At 50.5% G+C, this 26,216-nt stretch overlaps 1 protein-coding gene across 2 annotated transcripts in view; it reads left to right on the forward strand.

The window, feature by feature from the left end:
- Nucleotides 1-1,371: 1,371 nt before the first annotated feature.
- Nucleotides 1,372-26,216, forward strand: part of POLR2A (RNA polymerase II subunit A) — an 88,800-nt gene continuing 63,955 nt past the window's right edge. The window contains exons 1-29 of one of the 2 annotated variants that reach the window (XM_027519047.1): nt 1,372-1,876; nt 8,624-8,756; nt 8,877-9,013; nt 9,118-9,291; nt 9,458-9,739; nt 10,052-10,213; nt 10,310-10,530; nt 10,701-10,833; nt 11,307-11,431; nt 11,525-11,735; nt 12,549-12,758; nt 12,843-13,011; nt 13,200-13,294; nt 13,442-13,645; nt 13,774-13,996; nt 14,414-14,597; nt 14,967-15,138; nt 15,233-15,338; nt 15,424-15,629; nt 16,731-16,955; nt 17,096-17,342; nt 17,637-17,737; nt 18,550-18,654; nt 18,744-18,926; nt 19,147-19,350; nt 19,503-19,689; nt 19,799-19,912; nt 20,060-20,209; nt 20,312-20,324. In XM_027519047.1, the coding sequence (XP_027374848.1) occupies nt 1,784-1,876; nt 8,624-8,756; nt 8,877-9,013; nt 9,118-9,291; nt 9,458-9,739; nt 10,052-10,213; nt 10,310-10,530; nt 10,701-10,833; nt 11,307-11,431; nt 11,525-11,735; nt 12,549-12,758; nt 12,843-13,011; nt 13,200-13,294; nt 13,442-13,645; nt 13,774-13,996; nt 14,414-14,597; nt 14,967-15,138; nt 15,233-15,338; nt 15,424-15,629; nt 16,731-16,955; nt 17,096-17,342; nt 17,637-17,737; nt 18,550-18,654; nt 18,744-18,926; nt 19,147-19,350; nt 19,503-19,689; nt 19,799-19,912; nt 20,060-20,209; nt 20,312-20,324 (4,769 nt within the window). In that variant the 5' untranslated portion in view covers nt 1,372-1,783. Of the gene's footprint in view, nt 1,877-8,623; nt 8,757-8,876; nt 9,014-9,117; nt 9,292-9,457; nt 9,740-10,051; nt 10,214-10,309; nt 10,531-10,700; nt 10,834-11,306; nt 11,432-11,524; nt 11,736-12,548; nt 12,759-12,842; nt 13,012-13,199; nt 13,295-13,441; nt 13,646-13,773; nt 13,997-14,413; nt 14,598-14,966; nt 15,139-15,232; nt 15,339-15,423; nt 15,630-16,730; nt 16,956-17,095; nt 17,343-17,636; nt 17,738-18,549; nt 18,655-18,743; nt 18,927-19,146; nt 19,351-19,502; nt 19,690-19,798; nt 19,913-20,059; nt 20,210-20,311; nt 21,891-26,216 lie in introns of those variants that run through there. The other variant, XM_027519046.1, reaches the window with a different exon arrangement.

Here is a 26,216-nt window from a genome sequence, read left to right on the forward strand (position 1 = left end):
CCTGGGGGTGGGGGGGCTGGGTAAATAGAAGGAAAAACTGGAATACAAACATGGGAGAACAAGTGACTAGGAAAGAACTGGTGTGGGAGAGGGATATCCCTTCGAGTCAAGGATGACTTGGGGACTTGGTGGAGAGGGACTGCTGATAAGTCTTGGAATAAGCCTGGAGACCAACATATTTGTAGTCTAGGCTGGGGCTTGAAGGGAGGTCTGAGGAGCAGGTCCAAGGAAGGGGCTGAGGCAGGCAGGCCATGAACCACGGAGAGGATTTTTCCCTGGGCAGCAGAGAGAAGAGATTTGGGGCTGGAGTGCTTGGGGCTTTCAGGCAAACGGAGCAAGCAGCTGCGCTGGGGGAAGGGAGTGTGCTTTTCTTTCCCTGAGCGATGGTTTCCCTTCCTCGTGGTTATGCCTCCCCACCTTGGGGTGGTGACGTGATACTGACATCAAACAAGAATCACTCTGAATGTGGCTGTGCAGTTGGTGTCATCTCTGCTTTGGAAGGACAGTGGAAGTCCTACTCCCCCCTTTTCCCCGGCTTGGAGAATCCCCTGGGATCCCCGCACCCTCCGCCCCATCTTATTTTTGAAATGTTCTAGAAGGGGGAGGATTTCCTAATGTTCAGATGCCTTGACCCGTAGTCCCTCAGGACTTCTGTGTCCCGCCCAATGGTTAATCTGCTTTTCTTGGATTGTCGCGGTCCCGTGATCTCTCCCGGACGGCGGTGGCCAACGTCCTTCCGGAGCAAACCCCTGAGCTGAGGCCTCTGAGCGGCTCAGGTCGGGGACCCAGAACCAGAACTCCATACAGCGCCCCACTAGAGGCCAGGAGATGCCCACCCGTCCCAGGAGGCCGCTCGACAGCTATCGGCTACTTCCGGACCAGCAATCGGCCTCGCCATCTTGATCTGTTCTTGCATATTCAGAGCGTACTGCATATTCATGACCAAGAATGGCCCCCGCACTCCCCCACTCCGGGAAGCCACTTGGGAGGATCCGACGGGCCCCGCCTCCTTCATTACCGATTCTCAGAACAGACCATTTTCCAGCGTGGGGGGTTGTATTAATAAGAAACTTTAGCTAAAGATGAAACCACAAGCCAAACTAGAATAAAACTGGCCTATATTTATCCGCGAATCTGTAAACCTTAAACCTCGGTGCTGGAGGGAGTAACGAAGGGAGGCGGTGGGGTAAAAAAGTTCCCTTCCCCATCGTCATTTCAAAAGGTCACCCAGCCAGGGAGCTGAGAAGCGACTAAAACGACTCGAGCGCGCGCCCCGTGCACGCCGGCGCAGGCGGCCCCGTAGCGCAAAGGAGGGCGGGAAAGGAAGGGGCGGGGGAAGCTGGGGCGAATCTATAAAAGGCGTCATTCGGCCAGTTCTCTCCTCAGAAGCGCCGAGAGCGCGGCCGGGACGGTTGGAGAAGAAGGCGGCTCCCGGAAGGGGGAGAGACAAACTGCCGTAACCTCTGCCGTTCAGGAGCCCGGTTACTTATTTATTCGTTTCCCTTTTTCTTCTTCTTCCCCCGAAACCTTTTCCTTTCCCTTCCTCTTTTTTTTCTTTTTGGGAGACGGAAAAAATCTCCGGAAAGGCGAAGGAGAGCTCCTTTCACCCCTTTTCGTTTCCCCGCCTCCTTCCCTCCCCCACCTTTCCCTCCTCCGGCTTTTTCCTCCCAACTCGGGGAGGTCCTTCCCGGCGGCCGCCCGGACGGGGTCTGAGCGCCTAGGTGGAGGCGGCGCAGGCTTTTTGTACTGAGGTTTGCGCCTGCGCAGCGCGCCTGCCTCCGCGATGCACGGGGGTGGCCCCCCCTCCGGGGACAGCGCATGCCCGCTGCGCACCATCAAGAGAGTGCAGTTCGGAGTCCTCAGTCCGGATGAACTGGTAAGCGGCTCTGCCCTCCCACTGCTCCTCCCTCCTGCGTGGCGGGCGGGGCTTGACGATAGCCGTGGAAACTTGGCACTTCTTTCCAAGGGGACCGGATGGGTTAGTGGCGCCAAGGCAGTGCTGGGTCCAGCCTCGGCTAGCCAGAGTTAAATTTTCCTAGGGGGTCAGCAAGTTTAGTGCTGTGTCCGAGCTGGGGGCCTGGCAACAGGAGGGGCTAGAGGGTGAGCAGGAGGGAGAGAAGGGGGGTGATTGGCTCCACACCGCAGTCACCAACGTTAAATGAGATGACACGAATGCTAAGAGGTCTTTACAAGTTTGGATGAGAAGTCGAGCCCCCCAGTTTTTTCCCTCCCCCTGCTACAAGTATTAACTGAGTACCTGCTACGCAATAGGCAGAACAGACGCTGGGGATACAGAACTGAGAAAGACGAGGACCCTATCTTCTAGAATCTAGAGCACTTTCTTTGAGAAGGGGCAGGGAAGACAGACAATAAACACGAAAAAACGAACAGGATATTTCTGTTAAGGGCAAGTGCCTTGAATAAAGTGAAACGGTGTTATGCGATGGATAATGAATGAGGTGAGGCTTCTTTAGATGGGGTGGTGTCAGGGTCTGGAAAGGCCTGAGATGACATTACCCGAATAATGAGAAGCAGCCAGTCTCCTAGGCCATAGGTTCTCGGACAAGAGCTTTTCAGGCAGAAGAAAGAATAAGTGCAAAGGGCCTGAGGGAGGGTGTGCCCTGGAAACTGAAAAGTGACCAGGGGTGGCTGGGGTTTAATGGTGAGGAGAGTATTTTTAAACCGTTACTGGAGACGCATGAGGTGGGGCAGGCCAGGTGGGATATTGTAAATCATGGTAAGGAATCCGGATTTCATTTTGTTTTCAATGGGAAGCTATTGGAGAAGCAGGAGAGGGATATCAAATTTACATTTAAAAAACAATTACTAGTTTGATTGTTGTATGAAGAACTGACTGGGGAGGACTAAGAGTGGAAGCAGGAGGGACCAGGGAGGAGGGAGGGCTATGGGCGAATCCGACTCCTTTGTGGAACGAACTGGAGGAAGCCAGCGAGCTGGAAAGAAAGGAATTGAATAGCTCTGTGATGGAGACAATTTTGCTAGAGGCAGGGGCTATACGAAAGTTGTGCCAGGAATTAAAATGTCCTGAACTCAGACCACACAGAATAAATTCCAGATGGAGTGAGGTTGACTTCTAAAAACCAAACTATAAAGCACTCAAAAAGTATAGACAGCTTTTGGAGGATGATACCAGGGGGAAAAACCCTTAGTAGGAATGAGTGAATTATGGGTAAATTTTATTGAGTGCCTGTTATGTGATAGGCACCCAGCTAAGCATTTTATCTACAAAGAAGAGCAAGGCAAACTTAAAAATAAGAGCCACTTCTGTTTGTCAGCGACACCATGAACAGCTGAAAAACAGATTGGGAAACCGTATTTGCAACGTGAGGGACAAGGTTAGGTTCCTTAATGTATAAGGAACACTTAGAACTCAGGAAGGCACAAATCTAGATAAGAGGATCAGGGATAGGAATAGGCAGTGTGTAGAAGTAGTACAAATGGCCAATAGAAATATTCAACTTACTAATAGAAATATGCAAATTAAACACAAACTTTTTTTTTCTTACCTGATTTTCCCCTGTTGACAAAAGCACTGGGAAATAGGCATGCTTACACAATTTTTGGTAGGGATAGATTGGTGTATAACCTTCTTGGAGGACAGTCTTGACAGTATGGATTGTTTAATATGCATATTATTTGGCCCAGTGCTGCACTTCTAAACATTTATCCTTAAATAAAAGACTATTAATGTCTCTCCTCAAGTATGCCCCTGCCCCAGTCTTGCCTGGGTCAGCAAGCAGGGAGGGCTCCACAGTGCCTCCAGTGGCTCCCGCCCTAAACCCAAAAGCCATCTTTTTGACTCTTCCCTTTCTCCCAGCCTCTGCTCAGTCTGTCTGCCAGTCTGTTTGTTCTGCCTTTCAAAATGTGGTGGAATCCAATCATTCATGACTGGCTCAGCCACCATGGTTCACCCCACCATCGTCTTTCCCACGGGGTGCCACGGTAGTCCCAGACCCTAGTTATTTCTGTTAGAGTTTGCAAAGCAGCTAGAGAGATCTTTTAATCTATCTCTCCCCTGCATGGAATTCTCTTCAAAGGATCCAGACTCCTTACTCTGTTCTGTGAGAGCCTGTGCTTTCTGACCCCTGCTGACCTCTCCATCTCATTCCAAATCTCCTTTTTGCTCTTTAACTTCCCCGACCTGCTGGTTGATCCAGAACTAGGAGCTCATTCCTGCCTCAGGGATTTTATTATTCACTGTTCCTGCTGCTTAGAAAAACATTGCTCAGACCTCAGCAGGTCTGTTCCTTTATGTCAGTATGTGTTCTGCTCAGATGTCGTAGCCGCTGATCCCCAACCACCCTATTTAAGTAGCATCTTTTTGCATTCTCTAACCCCGTCTTGACTTTCTTCTACTTCATAGCTGGTCAGTACTTGAAAGGATTAGTTTTTTTGTTTCTTACTTCCTGAATAGAATGTAAATTTCATGTACGACTTTGTTATTCACCTCTCTTCCTCCAGCCTCTCAAATAGTGCCTGGCACATAATAGACATGTAGTAAAAGTTACTCGAATAAATGGGTGAACGAATAGTTGGACAGGTACATAAAAATACACATAGAAGGATTTTTACTGCAACATTGTTTCTAAACGATACTGTTTGAAATTATAAGTCACGTATTTACTAAAAGGAATTCTATTTAATAATACAGGCTTTATTAGAATAAGACTTTTTTAATAGGTTAAGTCCCCTAACTCCCTATTCGAAAACTCCTGAGGCACCGCAGCACCCACAGGGATCCAGTGAGAGATTTTTAAATTTTAGGAGAAGCAGAGCTCATCTGCCTGATGGCTTGGGAACCACTGGATTGGGCAGCTTTCTTTTCAGCATTAGATGGCGCCAGATCCCTTTCGATGACGTCATATCTTTGTGAAGCTGGGGTTTTAGCAGTGGCTAAATACTGGGCAAGAATCAGTGTGGAACCCTAGAAAAGAGTGGTGTCTGATTCTAAGATTTGAGAAGCATGGTGTGCAACAGGTGTCATAAGTAATTGTGATTATTCTGGGATAAGTAAAAATGTCATTTTATAAGTAAAAATGTTATTTTTATTTTAATACATTAAAATTTGTCTCAGTTTTTGTGTGTTGTTTTTTCAAAGGGCTGTTAAATTGCTCTCATGTAAATCGTTACTAGGTTGTTTGGATCCGGGTATTTAACAAGTGGATCTCTTTTGGCTGTGAGAGGTAGTGAGGCAGTAAGGGCATTGTGAACCGCTAAAGTTTAGGAATCTGGAAAAAGGAAAAGGTTCCTCAACAGTATGCAGAATGAAGCTCCGTTTATGGAAGAATGGGAATATATTTGTATTTTTTGAAAAGCATGGAAGGCTGTTCACAAAATTTCACACGAGGCATCATCTCTGGTGTGTAGGCTTTTCCGAGACTGATTTTGGTTTGCAAGGCTTACCGGCTTACCATTTATATCATACTTCATCTTAGAGGGAATAACAAAGTTCCACCTAGGCCTGGAGAAGCCTCTTGGGGCACAGATGGTATTAAAGGTAACTATTTTCTAGACATCTTGACAGTAGTGTATGTGTTGAAATAGACAGGGCTCTTAGGCTGACTGTAAGACACAGCAGTCTTTGCTGTTTGAGGAAGGTTTTGGCTGTTGCCAAGTGAGGGGAAGGAAGCAAGGAGGGTTGCTGCTGAGGCTTTATGCAAAGCTTGTACAGAGTCCAGGGAAGTGGGCTCCTGATTACTTGAAGGCGTTGCCCCCATTCATTAAAAGTAGTTGTCCACCATGGAAAGTATAGGTCAATTTGTTGATACTCCAACTTATTCCAGGAAGAATTTAAAACAGTAATAGACTCTTTTAGGTGGAGTGTGGGCTACAAGGGTGAATCAGAAGGTTATCCTGGTCCTCAGATTATTTATAACTCAGTGAGGGGTTTCCTATACATGCAGCAGGTGTTCACTGAGCCCCTACCCTGTGCTGGTTACTTTACCAAACAAATGAAACATGATCCTTGCCCTCAAGGATTACAGTCCAGTGGGAGAGACAGATGTGTAAACAAGTAATTAATGTTGGGCTGAGAACTTTGCTGGGGTGTAGATAAGGCTAGGAAGAGTTGAGAATGCTCTCTAAAGAGGTGACATTTGAACTGGGCCTTGAGAATAAGTTTGCTGGAAAGGAGAGCATGTGAAGAAAAGGAACTTTGAGAACTCTATTGTAGTTGGAGCAGAAGTGTTGAGCCCTTGGAAGTCAAACCTTTACCATATGGGCAGTGCGAACCGATGGATGAAGGATTGGGGGCTGAAGTATTTTGTGTGTAATCCAAAATATAACTTAGGTAGAGGGGTTAGTCCAGAACATTCCAGGACAGCCCCTGGCCCACTCTCAATGCCTGGAGGCAGAGGGAGTCTTTAGAAGGTGGCTGGCTTGGTGAGCATGGACTTGGAGCAGAGGGGCGTGTAAAGCCTTGAGTGTGATTTCCTTTGGGCCTGTCTCTAGTGACCTCTGGAAGCCAGATTCAGGCCTGCTCCTGCTTCGTTGTGTTTGATTCAAGGCAAGCAAACACTTCTGTTGTGTTTCTCACGAGACACGATGCAGCTGATGGGGTCTGGCTTCGTGAATTTAGTCAGCACAGGACCTGTCTCCTTGAGATTTCATCAGGTCATCTGGATGAGCATTGTGGATGTTCAGAACCTCTTAGCCCTGTATCTGTAGACCACAACCCAGCAGTGGCTAATCAGATTTCATTATGAGAGGATCATTGGTTTGACTATAAGGGAACAACCTTTCTCTTTTCAAGTTCTTTGAGGGCACTTCCCTGCAGTAGAGGGTCCTAAGCAGTTTAGATCAGTTTCACATGATCAGGATAATAGAGGAATGCTACCTGCCCAAGAGATGCTTAGAATCTATGAGGAAGACAAGCCCCAGTAGATAACTTCATTGTGTTATGAGATGTGCAGTGATGGAGGGGTGTGGAAGCATGGGAGGGGCACCAGTCTGCCTGGGGAGGCTGTGTAAAGGCTTTCTGGAAGAAGTAGTGCCTGAGCTGAGTCTTTTATTTTTTTAATTATTACTTTTTGGTCTTTGTTGGCGTGCATGGGCTTAGTTGCCCGGCAGCATGTGGGATCTTAGTTTCCCAACCAGGGATTGAACCCGTGATCCCTGCACTGGAAGGTGAATTCTTAACCACTGGAGTACCAGGGAAGTCCCTGTATCATATTTTAGATTCCACATATACGTGATATCATACGGTATTTGTTTTTCAGTGTTTGACTTCACTTGATATGATTATCTTTAGGTCCATTCAGGTTATTGCAAATGGCATTATTTCATTTTTCATAACTTAGTAATATTCCATTATATATATGTATCACATCATCTTTAGCCATTCATCTGTTGATGAGCATTTAGGTTGTCTTGGCTGTGGTGAATCATGCTCCGGGTGACCTTGAGTTTAATTGTTTCCACTGCAGTACCGTAGGATGATGAGCATATGTTTGGAATCAGAGAGAGCTGGATTTGACTTCTGCTGGCTCCTTAAGATTGAGGCCTTGGGCAGTCACTATATAGCCTCAGGTTTCTCATGTCAAAGAGATAGGAATTCACTTACATCAGGTTAGTGGTTAGGGTTAGACAAACAAGGTACATTAGGTATGTTTAGTGCCTGGCATGAAGTTGACACTCAAACTAGAAGCTTTTATTAAATTCTTTTGAGTTCTTCTCTGTGGAAGTTTAGTGGACCAAAGCTTAACTAATTTTAAAGTTTCTGGTGTTCAGTGTGTGAAAAGTTGCCATGGGTTTCCTTGAACAGCTCAGAGCAAAAGTCTCTTCTCAAGTTGTACCTATTTCTGAGCTCTGCCTTCTCTCCCCTTCCTCCACTGAATTGATCCCATTGAGTCCTGGCTGTACCTTCCCCAGGATTCTCACCAAAGGCCGAAACCCTCAAGCCATCTCCTGAGGCTCCAGGGTTCACCCTGAAAATTTTCTGTGCTCCAGACAATTTTCACCAACCCTTTGCTCTAGTGCCGCCTTCTTCTGTCTTATCCTAAAATGTCTGAACATAGAAGGGATTCAGGCTGGCCCAAGCCCTTGAGAAAGAGGAGGTGACAGGGATATAGGCAAAGAGTGCCTAACTTTAGGAGGTGAGGTTAGAGTTGACAAGGCATGTCTTGGGGCAGCACACCTGGGCTGTCAAGGTGTGGTGGCCATACGGGGAAGTTCCTGCCAGGGACCCCAATTCTGGCCTTGGTTTCAGCTTTGGGAAACAAACAAGACATTGATTTTTTCCCTTTTCTTTCCCCCTTTGAAGCAGTTTTATTTCTTTTGCGGTTAAATTCTATAGATGACAGTGGCCTAGAATTCATCCCAGAGGAATGAATAGTGTGTGTGGAGCCCAGAGCTGCGCACACACTGGTCTGCATGCCCTGTCTCACTCAGAAGGTGACTGGAATGAGCTTCTGACTTGTGGTATCTGACTTTGGCATTTTCAGAATCAAATATCACACACACTGACCTCCCACTCCTCTCACTCCAAGCTAAACCTGCTTAGTTCTTTTGTAAGTAGTTTGGGGTCCTTTGAGGCCTCAGTATAGAGCTCCCCAGCCATGAAGTCTGAGGCATTCAGTTCAATATTGGCCTTTCTTTTCCACAGAAGCGAATGTCTGTGACAGAGGGCGGCATCAAATACCCAGAGACAACCGAGGGAGGCCGCCCCAAGCTCGGGGGGCTGATGGATCCGAGGCAGGGGGTGATTGAGAGGACGGGTCGCTGCCAAACCTGTGCAGGTGAGCGTGGAGGGAGGGAGAAGCTTGACCTCACAGAGAAGTGGGGTGAGGGTGGAAGCACAGAGACCTGGTCTCTGAGGTGAGTGCTGGAAGGAACATGTCAGGTGTGTTTTCCCACAGGAAACATGACAGAGTGTCCCGGCCACTTTGGCCACATTGAGCTGGCCAAGCCTGTGTTCCACGTTGGCTTCCTGGTCAAGACCATGAAAGTTTTACGCTGTGTCTGCTTCTTTTGCTCCAAGTTGCTTGTGGACTCTGTGAGTGGGAGACAGGCTCTGGCCTGGGGGAAGGGTTGCTGCGGGGTGGTGGGGAGGCAGGGGAGCAGCCCCAACTGACCCCACTGTGTCTGCTCTGTTCCCAGAACAACCCGAAGATCAAGGATATTTTGGCTAAGTCCAAGGGGCAGCCCAAGAAGCGGCTCACACACGTCTATGACCTCTGCAAGGGCAAAAACATCTGCGAGGGCGGGGAGGAGATGGACAACAAGTTTGGTGTGGAGCAGCCTGAGGGCGATGAAGATTTGACCAAAGAAAAGGTAGCTGGGGCTGCCTAGACTGTTGGGAGCAGGCGAGGGGCAGGGTGGTCTTGGGGGTAAAAAGGGGAGAAGGCAGCAGAAGCGGCAGGACCTGAAGGTCACAGAAGAGTGAGGGGCTGGCCAACCCACCCTCTGGGCTCTCATGGCCTCTCTGTCCCATTGGTAGGGCCACGGTGGCTGCGGACGGTACCAGCCCCGGATCCGGCGCTCTGGCCTGGAGCTATACGCCGAATGGAAGCATGTCAATGAGGACTCTCAAGAGAAGAAGATCCTGTTGAGCCCCGAGCGGGTGCATGAGATCTTCAAGCGCATCTCCGACGAGGAGTGCTTTGTCCTGGGCATGGAGCCGCGCTACGCCCGGCCTGAGTGGATGATCGTCACTGTGCTGCCTGTGCCCCCGCTCTCCGTGCGGCCCGCTGTTGTGATGCAGGGCTCTGCCCGCAACCAGGTCGGCAGCTGTGGGACCCCACTTCATAGCTAGGCTGGGTAACTGGGCAAAGGTGTGTGTTGGGGGTGGGGTGGGGAAGGTGTGTGGGGTGCCAGACAGATCGTCCTAGCCTGAAGAAACCTGCCATTTGCTGGCCGTATGACCTTTAGTGAGCCCCTTAAGGAGGTTAAAGCCCTTCAAGGTGCTTCTGGATCTGTGAGCCGAGAGCCCAGAGCTGCCACCCAGGGTGGTGGTAGGGGGCAGGGGTGAGAGACACTGTATGCTGGCACGTGCAGGGTGGCTAGACGGTGACAGTGCTGACTTCTGCCTTAGGACGACCTGACCCACAAGCTGGCCGACATTGTCAAGATCAACAATCAGCTTCGGCGCAATGAGCAGAACGGTGCAGCTGCCCATGTCATTGCCGAGGACGTGAAGCTCCTCCAGTTCCACGTGGCCACCATGGTGGACAATGAGCTGCCTGGCTTGCCTCGTGTGAGTCAGCAGGGTCCCCGCGCCTGGAGCCTGGGAGAAAGGGGTGGGGGCCAGTGCTGACTGCTGGGGTGCCCCCCGCCCTTTGTCTCCTCACAGGCCATGCAGAAGTCTGGGCGTCCCCTCAAGTCCCTGAAGCAGCGATTGAAGGGGAAGGAAGGCCGTGTGCGTGGGAACCTGATGGGCAAGCGGGTGGACTTCTCAGCCCGCACTGTCATCACCCCCGACCCCAACCTCTCCATTGACCAGGTCGGCGTGCCACGCTCTATTGCCGCCAACATGACCTTTGCGGAGATCGTCACCCCCTTCAACATTGACAGGTGTGCTCAGTTCAGAAGCCCTGCCTGGAGGGGCCAGGAAGACAGCGGTGCTCTCCTGACTTCTAGAGAGCTTTGAAGTTGAGACATTCAAGTGCCACTTGTGGCCTTGGGGGAGGAGTGACGACAGGGCTTTTTGGAGAGTGATTTATTCATTCCACCTCTCTCCCTAGACTTCAGGAACTAGTGCGCAGGGGGAACAGCCAGTACCCGGGAGCCAAGTACATTATCCGGGACAACGGTGATCGGATTGACCTGCGTTTCCACCCCAAGCCCAGTGACCTTCACTTGCAGACTGGCTACAAGGCATGTAACGGGCTGGGGGTCCGGCTGGAGTGGGCCGGCTGAGGCTATCCTGTTTATTAGCATCTGTGTCTTTTTAAAAGACTCCTGCTGTCCTAGGCAAGCTTGGAGCTGCCAGCTGCTGACATTGGCAGTGAGGATGGGGGGTCACAAAAACCCACGGGTAGCATGAAGGACACATGGCAGGAAAGGGAGATTAGCGGGGGTGGGGGGGTGCCTGGAGCAGAAGGTTTCATGGTCAGAGTACCTTGAGGTTTTCTCCCCCAGCAGACTTCCCTGAGGTTTGGGTATCATGTCTTCGTTTTCTCTGATAACCTGGAATCTAGCCTAGGACCTGGCCCAAAGCAGGTGGTTAATAAGCATTTTAAATGAAATGACATCACAGCATCGCCTGTCTCAAGTATCTCAGGTCCACTATGACTTCATTCTCAGCACCCCTCCTTGACTGAGGTTTCTCCCGCCTCTCACCTCCCCAGGTGGAACGGCACATGTGTGATGGGGACATTGTTATCTTCAACCGGCAGCCAACTTTGCACAAAATGTCCATGATGGGTCATCGGGTTCGCATCCTGCCCTGGTCCACTTTTCGCTTGAATCTTAGGTCCGTCCGCCTGCTGAGTGAGGTGGTGGGTCTGGGCTGCTCCCTGGGTTTCACAGGAGCATCTCCCCGACTCACCCTCCTCTTTCACTGTAGCGTGACAACTCCATACAATGCTGACTTCGACGGGGATGAGATGAACTTGCACCTGCCACAGTCCCTGGAGACACGGGCTGAGATCCAGGAGCTGGCCATGGTGCCACGCATGATTGTCACCCCCCAGAGCAATCGTCCAGTCATGGGCATTGTGCAGGACACATTGACTGCAGTGCGCAAATTCACCAAGAGGGATGTCTTCCTGGAGCGGGTGTGTCATCTGGGACAGGTGGAGGTGGGGAGAACCTGACCTGGGTGGGCAGGGCCCAGCACAGCAATGACGGGGGAAGGGCAGTGACCTGCTGATTTTCTTTGCACTGTTCTGTACATGTGGAGAAGGCAGTGGCACCCCACTCTAGTACTCTCTGCCTGGAAAATCCCATGGACGGAGGAGCCTGGTAGGCTGCAGTCCATGGGGTTGCTGAGGGTCGGACACGACTGAGCGACTTGACTTTCACTTTTCACTTTCATGCATTGGAGAAGGAAATGGCACCCCACTCCAGTGTTCTTGCCTGGAGAATCCCAGGGATGGGGGAGCCTGGTGGGCTGCTGTCTATGGGGTCACACAGAGTTGGACACGACTGAAGCGACTTAGCGGCAGCAGCAGCAGCAGACCTGTATGTGAGACAATGGAACGGGTTTAGCAAAGATCAAGGCCAAAAACAGTGCATGGCCTTAGTTCCATGTTAAATTCCTTAAAATGTCATGTAATTTCAGATATCTTCTGGAAAGTAAAGGCAAAGAGAGAAATAAGACTTTGTTAAAATTCGATTTCTTTTTCTTTTGTCTTTATTTTCTAATTATTTAAAGTAGTTTGTAGTTACTGTTTAAAGAAAAAATGACTGCGAAATTTTGAATTATCATAGTGAATTTTTTCAGTGAAAGTTTGGCAGAGACTTCCTTTGCCATTTTTTTGCCTCCAAAATCTGGCTTTCCCCCTTGGGCAGGGAGGCCTCCCCTGATATTCACAAGCGTGGACGCCTGCAGTTCTGACTTCCTGTCTCTCTCATTCTGTTCCTCCCAGGGGGAAGTGATGAACCTCCTGATGTTCCTGTCCACGTGGGACGGGAAGGTCCCACAGCCAGCCATCCTGAAGCCCCGGCCCCTGTGGACGGGGAAGCAGATCTTCTCCCTCATCATACCCGGCCACATCAACTGTATCCGCACCCATAGCACCCACCCTGATGATGAGGACAGTGGCCCTTACAAGCACATCTCCCCCGGGGACACTAAGGTGGGGCCTGGCTTCCTGAAGTAACGGGCAGGGCTTCAGACCCGGGAGCACCAGCAGGGGCTGTGAACGGTGCGCTGTCTGCAGGTGGTGGTGGAGAATGGCGAGCTGATCATGGGCATCCTGTGTAAGAAGTCTTTGGGCACGTCAGCCGGCTCCCTGGTCCACATCTCTTACCTTGAGATGGGTCACGACATCACTCGCCTCTTCTACTCCAACATTCAGACTGTCATCAACAACTGGCTCCTCATTGAGGGTAAGTCTAGGGCTCCACCAAATTCTGTCTACAAATCCTGTCCCTCTCACTGCTGACTGCTCTTCTCCACTCCCCTTCTCTTCCCTTCTTGGATTTGGTTCCCTCCATCTATGCTCTTGGCTGTGAGTCCGTCTCATGTTTCTTGGGAGCCCAAAGAAGGTGTTGCTGATGCTTCTCCTCATTTCCAGGTCATACCATTGGCATTGGGGACTCCATCGCTGATTCTAAGACTTATCAAGACATTCAGAACACGATTAAGAAGGCCAAGCAGGATGTAATAGAGGTGAGAGCGGAGGCTGGGCAGACACTGAACCAGGGGCTCCCAGTGGCTTTGAACTGAGGAGGAGTGAAGGGGACATGGGGCTGGGAGGGACAGGGACCAGTAGAGGTCGATGTACCCCTGAGAGTTGCACCTCCTTCTTTGCACCAGGTCATTGAGAAGGCACATAACAACGAGCTGGAGCCCACGCCAGGGAACACCCTGCGGCAGACGTTTGAGAACCAGGTGAACCGCATTCTCAACGATGCCCGAGATAAGACCGGCTCCTCCGCCCAGAAATCACTGTCTGAATACAATAACTTTAAGTCTATGGTCGTGTCTGGGGCCAAAGGTTCCAAGATCAACATCTCCCAGGTGGGGAGCCTTTTTTTACCAGCAGAGGGTCCCTTGGATGTGGGAGGAGAAATGGAGGGGTGTGCTGCTAGGGGGATGCACCAAGAAACTCGAGGGAGGGGATGCAGCCCAGCTTTTCTGTTCCCCAGGTCATTGCTGTTGTCGGGCAGCAGAATGTGGAGGGCAAGCGGATCCCATTTGGATTCAAGCACCGGACCCTGCCTCACTTCATCAAAGATGACTATGGGCCTGAGAGCCGAGGCTTTGTGGAGAACTCCTACCTGGCCGGCCTCACGCCCACTGAGTTCTTCTTCCATGCCATGGGGGGCCGTGAGGGGCTGATTGACACAGCTGTCAAGACTGCTGAAACTGGTGAGGCCCCAACCACCAGCCAGTCCAAGGGAGAAGCCTAGGCAGAGAAGCCGTGGGGGTTTGAGTAGAGTTCTCAGGCTGAAGTCTTCAGTTTCCAGGGAAGTCATTTTGGCCTCTCTGGAAAGAGCAGAGACTAAAGGTCGAGTTAGGCAGACCTGGCTGCGCTGTGGCATGCCATGTCATGGGGATGGAGCCTGAGGCTCTTTGCTCCTGACAAGTCACGTGGGGATGGTTCCTCGGAGTCTCTACTGGGCCCTGGTTGCATCTGGTGGTGGGCATGGCTTTCCCTGGGAGACCTTGGGGCTGAGGGGCCACCAGCTGGCTCCCCTGAGGACCAGAGTGGCCAGCAGCACTCTTCCTAAGGTAGAGAGGCTCCTGTTCTTGCTCCGGGCCCCTCAGTTGATTCTCTGCTCCCAGGATACATCCAGCGGCGGCTGATAAAGTCCATGGAGTCGGTGATGGTGAAGTACGACGCCACCGTGCGCAACTCCATCAATCAGGTGGTGCAGCTGCGCTATGGCGAGGATGGCCTGGCGGGCGAGAGTGTCGAGTTCCAGAATCTGGCCACCCTCAAGCCTTCCAACAAGGCTTTCGAGAAGAAGTGAGGAGGCAGCTGGCGGGTGGTTCTTGCCCCTGGGGCTCAGGGCCAGAGTTGTAGGAGTCTCTGTTTCCCCACCCCCCCCCCCAAGGTGAGATCACATTGACCGTATCTTGCAGTGAACCTTAACCTTATCATGCTCCTTCCCCACCTCTGTGGCAGCAGCCACATGATGGAAGAGGGTGGGCAGAGAGCTGAGAGTGGAGTTGGTGCAGAGCAAGCCCGGAGGGCGGGCAAAAGCTCAGGGCTGCTAGACAGCCTTGGCTCTGGATCTTGTTTCCTTCCCAAGATCTTCACAGCCTGGCACGTAGGAGGAGCCACACCGTGTTCTGGCTGGGATCTGCACCTTGACTCTCCCCCTGCCACCTGCAGGTTCCGCTTTGATTACACCAATGAGAGGGCCCTGCGGCGCACCCTGCAGGAAGACCTGGTGAAAGATGTGCTGAGCAACGCACACATTCAGAATGAGCTAGAACGAGAATTTGAGCGGATGCGTGAGGACCGGGAGGTGCTCAGAGTCATCTTCCCAACTGGCGACAGCAAGGTATGTGTGGGTACGAAGGGCTGGGCTGGAGAGGGGCTGGCCCTGCACAGCTGGCCCTGACTTGGGGTCCTGCCTCCCTGCGCTCCTGCCCTAGGTTGTCCTCCCCTGCAACCTGCTGCGCATGATCTGGAATGCTCAGAAGATCTTCCACATCAACCCTCGCCTTCCCTCCGACCTGCACCCCATCAAGGTGGTAGAGGGTGAGTAGCTGCCGCGGAGCCACCAGGCCAGGCTCTGCTGGCAAGTCCCGGTCTACAAGCTCTTTATCTGTTGCTTGGCCCCCAGGAGTCAAGGAGTTGAGCAAGAAGCTGGTGATTGTGAATGGGGACGACCCCCTGAGCCGGCAGGCCCAGGAGAACGCCACCTTGCTCTTTAACATCCATCTGCGGTCCACGCTGTGTTCCCGCCGCATGGCCGAGGAATTCCGGCTCAGTGGAGAGGCTTTCGACTGGCTTCTTGGAGAGATCGAGTCCAAGTTCAACCAAGCCATTGTGAGTCCTGTACTCCTCACCCCAGCCTCGATTCTCTCTTTTGACCTGTTGACTTCTCTGGGCTCTGAGAACCTCCCACCTCTGCCCACAGCTGCCTGATAGAGTTCTCCTTCATTGAGACACTGCTGTGAACCAGGTCCTGTGTTGGGGGCTTTATTTCCGTATTCCTCAGGAGTCTTAAGATGACCCTCATAGAGGAGGGATTGTTAGTGTTAGTTGCATGTTGCAGAGATAGTGCTGAGTCTTGAAGTGGTAAATGCATAAAAGATGCTGAACATGATTAGTCATCAGGGAAATGCAACTCAGAACCACAGTGAGATTCCACTTCATGTCTGCAGGATGACTAAAAGAAAAAGTAAAGAAGTGTTGGTGAGGGTGGTGGAGAAATTGGAGCTCTCGTACACTGCTGGAGGGGGTGTTGCAACTGCTTTGGAAAACAGTCTGGCAGTTTCTCTAGAGTTTAAACATAGAGTTACCATCTGACCCAGCAATTTCATTCCTAGGGACAAACCCAAGAAGCATGTGTCCACACAAAAACCTGCTGCAGGTGTTCACAGCAGTTTATTCATAACAGCCAAGCAATGGAAACAACCTAAATGTGCATCCATTGATGGAGGATAAACAAGACGAGAGCATATTATTTTGTGATAAAGTAATGAGCTGTCAAGCCGTAAAAAGTCCATGATCAACCTTAAATGATAGTACTACTAAGCAAAAAAGCCTGTTTGAAAAGGCTTTTTCAAATTGTATGATTCCAATTAAAAGATTATCATTTATGGTATGTGATTAAAAGACTTATCAAGTGAATATTTGCCTCACAATTAGCATGCAAGTGCTTCTCAAAATGAAGGTTTTAGATGGCATAGTCCCTTTTCCTGGGTGTGCAGCCCATCAGGCACTGAATGGCGTGTGTAAATTGAAATGCTGTCTGAGGAACGGGATGATCAAAGAGACTCTCATGTTTAAGTCTCTCCCTGTTCCAAATGCTTCTGTCCAGCCCTGACTGCATCTTACTCTTGTTCACTGGGGGTGGTGGGGTTGGGGTAAGCAGGCGGATTTTCTCTTCTGAGAGCAGCTCTTCTTTCTCCCCATCATCCCCAGGCCCATCCGGGGGAAATGGTGGGAGCTCTGGCTGCACAGTCCCTCGGAGAACCTGCCACCCAGATGACCTTGAACACCTTTCACTATGCTGGTGTGTCCGCCAAGAACGTGACTCTGGGTGTGCCCCGACTTAAGGAGCTGATCAACATTTCCAAGAAGCCAAAGACCCCTTCACTTACCGTCTTCCTACTGGGCCAGTCTGCTCGAGATGCGGAGAGAGCCAAGGTGGGACTTGGGTAATGGGTTTCTGGGTGGGAGGAGGAGGGGACCCCTTCCTTTCAATGAGGGTTTGGAATTCCCTCTCCAAAGGGGTTTGAAGAGGCCTTCAGAGCCACCTGAATGTCAAGAATCCCTCTTTCCTCCAGGATATTCTGTGCCGCTTGGAACACACAACACTGAGGAAGGTGACCGCCAACACGGCCATCTACTATGACCCCAACCCTCAGAGCACAGTGGTGGCCGAGGATCAGGAGTGGGTGAATGTCTACTATGAGATGCCTGACTTTGATGTGGCCCGAATCTCCCCCTGGCTTTTGCGGGTGGAGCTGGACCGGAAGCACATGACTGACCGGAAGCTGACCATGGAGCAGATTGCCGAAAAGATCAATGCTGGTGAGGCCAGAAATTCCTGCCTGGGCTCCCCTCGCTCCCCATCCTGTCCCTGCACGCTCATCCCAGACATGCTGCCTAAATCCACCAACTTCCAGGCACTGGTTCTACTTCCCCAGGGCACCTCTTTTCCAGGTCCCTTCTGCACTGCAGGTTCTTCTCATTCTCTCCCCACCCTCTTTCTAGAAGGGTTCTATGAGGAGGCAGAAGCCAAAGGAGAGCCCCCTGGGGAGAACAGCGGGCACCGTGAATGGACGTAGCGTTGCAGCTGCCATCTTCCTCACTCATTCTCCTCAGGTTTTGGTGACGATTTGAATTGCATCTTTAATGATGATAACGCAGAGAAGCTAGTGCTCCGGATCCGCATCATGAACAGTGATGAAAACAAGATGCAAGAGGTAAAGGGGACCCAGGCAGAAATTTTGTGTCAGACACAGGAAACCATTAAATCTGGTTCCTGACCATGGAAATTAAAATGAAGGCAGCATCGAGTGCCAGTCACACCATCTGAAGCAGAGATGGAGGGTGGCTAACAATGATTTTCAAAAGTTCTAGCAGCAAAAAATCTATCAAATGTGAATTAGTGCCACATGGATAAACAGCTGGTGTTGATGTGGGGCTGTCCCCGTGGCCCGGTCACCTGGTTCTCTCCTCCCCGAGGGCAGGCAGACAGTAGGAACGGCTGCATTCTTGGGAAGGTGGGGTTACAGTCCTGTAATGAGACCCAGGAAAATGCTTGACCAGTGACTTCACTCCTGGGCATGGCTCCTAAAAGATTGTTCGGGAGATGTGGATGCCTGGCGCTTTTAATAATAAAAGCTCAGAGCTTCATGTGAACTAGTGGAGAGTGGTAACATGTGGATGCGTCTTGAGCGAGGACGATACACCTCTGTTACATGGGGTCACACGTCAAGGCATTGGTGGGTGGGTGGTGGGTGTGCGACAAGGACCAGGACGAGAGTGGAGGCACCATGTGCTTGGTTCCAGCCCTGGGAATGCCCAGAGGGTGGGAATGGTGTCAGGCTGGTAGGGTGTGGCTATCTTCTCTGAGGTTTCTTTAATACCATGGTAAAAACACATTAGAAAGTAACCTTATTGGAAGGAAGAAGGTAGGTCTGGGCCAGGCTCAGCTCTGTAGCTCAGGCTGTGGTCCGGGGTGAGGCCAGGGGAGATGGAGGATTCTCAGAGGTCTGACTCGCTTCTGCTGCAGGAGGAAGAGGTGGTGGACAAGATGGATGACGACGTCTTCCTGCGCTGCATCGAGTCCAACATGCTGACGGATATGACCCTGCAGGGCATAGAGCAGATCAGCAAGGTCAGCTGGCCATGCCCACTGCGCGTCCAGCCCTGCACCCTCCTCCCACCGCCACCCGCCCAGCCTGAGCTTGCTCTGCCCCTTGCCAGGTGTACATGCACTTGCCGCAGACTGACAACAAGAAGAAGATCATCATCACAGAGGACGGGGAGTTCAAGGCCCTGCAGGAGTGGATCCTAGAGACGGACGGCGTGAGCCTGATGCGCGTGCTGAGTGAGAAGGATGTGGACCCTGTGCGCACCACATCCAACGACATCGTGGAGATCTTCACGGTGAGCCCCTGCAAGCCAGTACCCCGCTCTTCTTCTGGACCCCCTGGGTCTCGGGCAGTGGTCTCCCTTCAGGGCATTTCTCTGATCTGGTTGTTTCATGCCTGAATCCACTTTTGTATTTGGGCTTCATGGATTCCTGACTTTGGATCTGGGTGCTGGTAGCAGTGGGAGGAGAGCAGAGTTAATGGGTCTTGAGCCTTCCCCTGCATCTGCATGCCAGGTGCTGGGCATTGAGGCCGTACGGAAGGCCCTGGAGCGGGAGCTGTACCACGTCATCTCCTTCGACGGCTCCTACGTCAATTACCGGCACTTGGCTCTCCTGTGTGACACCATGACTTGTCGTGGCCACTTGATGGCCATCACTCGACACGGAGTCAACCGCCAGGACACTGGACCTCTCATGAAGTGTTCCTTTGAGGAAACGGTATGAGAGACGTTCTGAGTAGGTGGGGAGGAGGGCTGGCTGTGGGAGGAGGGCGGCCTCAGCTGAGTGATGGGCCTTGGTGCGGTTCCTCCTCTGTTGGGTGGGACTTGGGGGGTGGGGCGTGACAGCGTGCCCCCTCTTCCGAGGTTTAGGTGGACGTGCTCATGGAAGCAGCTGCGCACGGAGAGAGTGACCCCATGAAGGGGGTGTCCGAGAACATCATGCTGGGCCAGCTGGCTCCGGCTGGCACTGGCTGTTTTGACCTCCTGCTCGATGCAGAGAAGTGCAAGTATGGCATGGAGATCCCCACCAATATCCCTGGCCTGGGGGCTGCCGGACGTGAGTATGAGGGTCTGCGAGGTGGAGGTGGGAGCAGGGAGGCCTTGGGTGGGAGGGCAGCCAGGCCCCGGGTATTCTTCTTCACGAGTCACCACGTGCCTCTCTGCAGCCACCGGCATGTTCTTCGGCTCAGCCCCCAGTCCCATGGGCGGAATTTCTCCAGCCATGACACCTTGGAACCAGGGTGCAACCCCAGCCTACGGCGCCTGGTCCCCCAGTGTTGGTGAGTGGCTGCCTGGGAAGACAGCCCTCTGGGTGGTTCAGAGGGTGGGTGGCCTGGCTCGTGAGGGGTTCCCATGTCAGGGCCCTGGAGCTCTGGGAAGATGTGGGGCTCCAGCTCTGGTTTTAACAAACGTCTATCTCTTTGCAGGGAGCGGGATGACCCCGGGAGCAGCAGGCTTCTCTCCCAGTGCTGCCTCAGATGCCAGCGGGTTCAGCCCTGGCTACTCCCCGGCCTGGTCTCCCACACCAGGCTCCCCGGGCTCCCCAGGCCCCTCAAGCCCATATATTCCCTCACCAGGTGAGTGGTCCTTGTCTGTCAAGGCCAAGTTCATTTTCTCGTTGGTCTTGCCTTCTGGATGAATCTCTCATCACTTAACACCTCTCTGTTTCTCTCCCACAGGGGGTGCCATGTCTCCCAGCTACTCCCCGACATCGCCTGCCTATGAGCCCCGCTCCCCTGGAGGCTACACACCCCAGAGTCCCTCTTACTCCCCCACTTCCCCCTCCTACTCCCCTACTTCTCCGTCCTACTCTCCAACCAGCCCCAACTACAGCCCCACGTCACCCAGCTACTCCCCGACCTCTCCCAGCTACTCACCCACTTCTCCCAGCTATTCACCCACGTCTCCCAGCTACTCTCCCACTTCCCCAAGCTACTCTCCCACATCACCCAGCTACTCACCCACATCACCCAGCTACTCGCCCACCTCTCCCAGCTACTCGCCCACCTCTCCCAGCTACTCGCCCACCTCACCCAGCTACTCGCCCACCTCGCCCAGCTACTCGCCCACTTCGCCCAGCTACTCACCGACATCTCCAAGCTATTCACCGACATCGCCAAGCTACTCTCCAACTTCTCCAAGTTACTCACCCACCAGTCCTAACTATTCTCCAACCAGTCCCAATTACACCCCAACATCACCCAGCTATAGCCCAACGTCACCGAGCTACTCACCTACTAGTCCCAACTACACACCAACAAGCCCCAACTACAGCCCAACCTCTCCAAGCTACTCTCCGACTTCACCCAGCTACTCCCCAACCTCGCCAAGCTACTCGCCTTCAAGCCCACGATACACACCACAGTCTCCCACCTACACCCCCAGCTCGCCCAGCTACAGCCCCAGCTCGCCCAGCTACAGCCCGACTTCACCAAAGTACACCCCAACCAGTCCTTCCTATAGCCCCAGCTCACCAGAGTACACCCCCACCTCCCCCAAGTACTCACCTACCAGCCCCAAATATTCACCCACCTCCCCCAAGTACTCACCTACTAGCCCTACCTACTCACCCACCACCCCAAAATACTCACCCACATCGCCTACTTACTCACCAACCTCTCCTGTCTACACCCCAACCTCCCCCAAGTATTCACCCACTAGCCCCACCTACTCCCCCACCTCCCCCAAGTACTCACCCACCAGCCCCACCTACTCCCCCACGTCCCCCAAAGGCTCTACTTACTCGCCCACCTCCCCCGGCTACTCGCCCACCAGCCCCACCTATAGCCTCACCAGTCCAGCCATCAGCCCGGATGACAGTGATGACGAGAACTGAGGGTGAGCTGTGCGCAGCGGCACCTGGCTAGGTGGAGGGCGGCCTTGAGGTACCCTGCCGCTCCGCTCCCCTGTGGGGTACAGCCCCAGTCTGGCTCCCTTGTACATAGCTCCTTGTGACCGTCCCCTGTTGAGGTTCCAGACCCATTTCTGCTGGGGATTTTGTTTTGTTCTCTACTTGTGCTATCGCAGAACCCACTCACCCTCTGTGGTGGTCTCCTTCCTGCCCCAGTACCCCAGGCCTGTCCCCAAATCAGACATCCTTCCCGCTGTGGCTTGATTGGGGATAAAGGGTATTTTCACTTCTTAGGGGTAGGTCCAGCTCTGGGTCGTCACATCTGATCCTCGGGAAGAACAAAGCGAAAGCTGCCTTTTGTCTGTTATTTTATTTTTTGAACTTTAAATAAAGTTTACTAGTTTTGACCAAAAGTGTGTCTGTTGAGTGGTTTAACAGGAGGTAAGAACAGCCAGGCTCAACTCCCTGCCTGGGCTGCTGTTGCATTTCCAGTGTCAAGGCTGATCTCTGCTAATGGGCAGGGGCAGGAACCAAACGCAGACAGTACATTCTTTCATCCAACAAACTGTGCACCAGGCATTGCTCTGTCTTGGCTTTGGGGTCGAACAAATAGGCCTCATCCTGCTTTAAAACAATATTGACATAACATCTTTTTCAGCAGTTCTACTGATCGTCATACTATATGGGCTTCCCTGGTGGCTTAGTGGTAAAGAATCTGCCTGCCAATGCAGGAGACAAGGGTTCAATCCCTGGGTCAGGAAGATACCCAGAAGGATATGCAACCTACTCCAGTATTGTTGCCTGGGAAGTTCCCTGGACAGAGGACCGTGGTGGGTGATAGGCCATGGGGTGGCAAAAGAGTTGGGCACGACTTAGCAATTAAACAACATGATTTTAGAAAAGCACAGAGGTGTAGTACAGAAGCAAAAAAGTTATTACCCTTTACCATCGCCACCAGGAGGCATATTTTCTTTGGGTATTTTTCTTAGAGGGTTCTCAAGTCACTTCTGATCAGTGTTTGTTTTGGCCTCAAACCAACAATGAGATTATGAATACTATGGTATTTTTTAAAGCTGAAGTTAAAGGAGTTGCTGATAATTTTCTGTTTTCAGTTGGCCATGTCATATTTTGTTTCATGAGTTCTTTTTTAAATTCTTACTTTGGCCGCACAGCTTGTGGGATCTCAGTTCCCTGACCAGGGATTGAACCCCAGGTCCCTGGCAGTGAAAGCCCAGAATCCTCACCACTAAGCCATCTGTGAACCCTCTGAAGTATTTCAAATAGTTTGGAAAGTAACATGGCCAAGATCTATTTACTAAGATTATAGATGGTAGATACCATTTTGCAATATTTAATCCAGGTCTTAAATTGTTTTGCTGACTTTTTAGTGACTTTAAAATTTATTTTTTATTGAAGGATAATTGCTTTACAGAATTTTGTTGTTTTCTGTCAAACCTCAATATGAGTCAGCCATAGGTATACATATATCCCCTCCCTTTTGAACCTCCCTCCCATCTCCCTCCCCATCCCACCCCTCTAGGTTGATACCACCTGTTTGAGTTTCCTAAGCCATACACAACATTCCTCTTGGCTATCTATTTAGTGACTTGTTTTTATAAAAGGAAATGTTCATTATCGAAGTTGCAAGCATGGCAGATCTCCCGAATCCTCTGAATTACACTTGGTTGTTGGTGAACATAATCCCAGACAGGTCTTTCATCATATAGAAGGATAGAAATTTAAATAGAAATGGCTCGTTTTTTGGTGGTAACTCAGGATTTACTCTTTTTTTTTTTTTTTTTTTTTGAGATTTATTTTATTTATTCTGGTTGTCCTGGGTCTTTGATGGTGTACAGGCTTCTCTAGTTGCAGTGAGTGGGCTTCTTATTGCTGTGGCCTCGTTGCGGAGCGCGGGCTCAGGGGGCCCGGGCTTCAGTTGTTGCTTCGTGTGAGCTCGGTAGTTGAAGTTTGCAGGCTCTGGGGCTCTGGCTCAGTAGTTGTGACACCCGGGCTCAGCTACCCTGCAGCGTGTGGGATTGTCCCAGACCAGGGTTGAAACCCATGTCCCCTGCATTGGCAGGCGGATTCCCAACCACTAGACCACCAGGGAAGTCCAGGATTTACTCTTAACAACTTTGCAGTATACCGTATAGCCGTCGCCATGTTGTATACGTGACATTCCCAGTACTTTACTTATAACTGGAACTTTGTACCTTTTGACCACTTTCATGTAATTCCTCCATCCCCTGCCCTCACCTGGTAATCACAAATCTGATTTCCTTTTCGATGAGTTTAGTTTTTGTTCTGTTTGGTTTAGATTTGGCATGTAAATAAGATTATGTAGTATTTATCGTTACTTTTTTGGGCTGTGCATGTGGCATGCTGGATTCTAGTTCCCCATCTAGGAATCGAACCTGTACCCCAACCTCTAGGAAAATCCCTACATAATATTTCTGTTTGACTTATTTCACTTTGCATAATGCCCGCAAGATCCATCCATCTTATTACAACTGGCAATTAGATAAGTGAACTCTGCCAGGGCCAACCTCAGGAGAGGCAAACAGGGCACTCTCCACAGGGACCAAATTTAAGGGGCAACAAAAAAACTCATAAATAATACTTTAATGCAGTATTTTAAAAATTAAAATTAGTGTAAAAATCCATGATGGAGTAAAGAGTAACAGTTTTTAAAGATTTTTATTTTTTTTGGATGTGGACCATTTTCAAAATCTTTATTGAATTTGATATAGTATTGCTTCTGTTTTATGTTTTTGTTTTTTGGCCCCAAGGGGATCTTAGCTTCCTGATCAGGGATCAAAGCTGCACCCCCTACATTGGAAGGTGAAGTCTTAACCACTGAATTGCCAGAAGTGAAAGTCGCTCAGTTGTGTCCTACTCTTTGCAACCCCATGAACTGTAGCCTGCCAGACTCCTCTGTCCATGGAATTCTCCAGGCCAGGATACTGGAGTGGGTAGCCATTCCCTTCTCCAAGGGATCTTTCCAACCCAGGGGTTGAACCCAGGTCACCCGCGTTGAAAGCAGATTCTTTACCATCTGAGCCACAGGGATGCCCCTAAAATTGCCAGGGAGGTCCCCAAATAGTAACATTTGAAATTTTGAAAGGATCTATATGAATCCCCCACCACGACCCCATGTTTGCCTCTGCCCCACTGTGACTGGACACAGTGCTGGTTCGCAGGTGTCATTCTGTGGTCTCTTGTCTCTTGCGATGACTCATGATGCCTCATTTAAGGCTTGTGTGTGTGTTTTTTGCTTTAGATTGTGAGCGGCTCTCTTTCCTTGGAACTTAATCTTTGGGAGAACTTTGAATCTTTGATGGAAGTGGCCTACCTATAGAGAGAATGTATGTTTGCTTTCTCCCAGCCCGAGGCTGCACTAGCAACCTGGGAACCCTTTGCATTTTGTGAAGGTTTTCTTAAGCTCCTCAAGTGGGTGAATTGCAGCACAAACTATGGAAGGGCTGGGTTGTAGTTTTAGGTTTTCAAGAAAGATTATTTTTTCCTTCCATTCAAGGTTGAGCCAGGCAAGTTCCCTTGCTCCTTCCTTCCTACAATGGGTTTTGGATTTGGTTTCCCTGTGTCTTTATACTGAGCTTGCAGGAGGCCCTGATTATGTGCCGAAATCTCCCACAATCTTGGTGGAGCCTTGGGCTTTAGCTCCTGTCACCTGTAGCCCAGAAAACAGTCTGGACAAAACTCAAGGTCTCCTGTGTTTCACAGAAAACCTTGGGGAGAAAAGCTGACTTAGGTGCTTGCTTACCTCCCAGGCTGCCTGAGTTTACTGCGTTTTCGGCCTCTGTAGAAATATTTGTATTTATTCCAGCTCAGTAGTGTTTCTTTTCTTTCTCTCTCTCTTTTTTTTTTACAAAATATTTAATCCACAAATTTAGTCTTTTCAAATAGGAAAGCTATGTAGGCTATCTAGTCAGCTGATGGCCATCCTACCTCGCAAGTATGGCTTTTATCCTTTTTGGTCAGGTTTTATAATATTTACTTTCTGTTCTGCAAATATAATCCCTGCAGTTATGCCCTCTTATTGATGTATTTAAATGGCTCATCTTTAACTTATCACGGCTCCTTCCCTATCATCTTTTTTATTCATCTCTCTAGGATGTTTTTCAGAAAGGGCTCATAACTGCTTCATTATAATCCCTGAATCTTTTATTTTTGAAACTCTTCTGTAGCCTTCAAAACTGAAAGCATATCTTGGCCGGATATTTCTTTCTCTCATACTTTTGTGGACGTTGCTTGATTTTTGTATTGGTCAGAGTTTGTATGTGTGTATGTATATATTTCGGAGGCTGAAAATGGATGATTTTCATGATCATCCACTTGCAAGTTGGATACCCAAGAAAAATAGGGGTGTAATTCAGCCCAAGTTCAAAGGCCTGAGAAGATTAGATGACATGTCCCAGCTCAACCAACTGAGGCTGGAAAGAAAAGGGGTGAATTTCTCCTTCCTCCATCTTTTGTTCTATTCAAGCCTTTGATGGATTGAATGATGCCCACCCACACTGGGGAGTGCCATCTACTTTACTGGGTCTACCAGTTCAAATGCTAATCTCATCAAGAACACCTTTACAGACACATTCAGAAATAATATTGAACCTGGGCACTTCGTGGTCAGTCAAGTTGACACAAAATAATCATGACCAGTCCACCCCTTTTCAATTTGTACCCCAATGCATCTCTTTAAACCATATTTAATCTCC

This window comes from Bos indicus x Bos taurus, chromosome 19 (assembly GCF_003369695.1).
Source record: "Bos indicus x Bos taurus breed Angus x Brahman F1 hybrid chromosome 19, Bos_hybrid_MaternalHap_v2.0, whole genome shotgun sequence".
Lineage (NCBI taxonomy): Eukaryota > Metazoa > Chordata > Mammalia > Artiodactyla > Bovidae > Bos > Bos indicus x Bos taurus.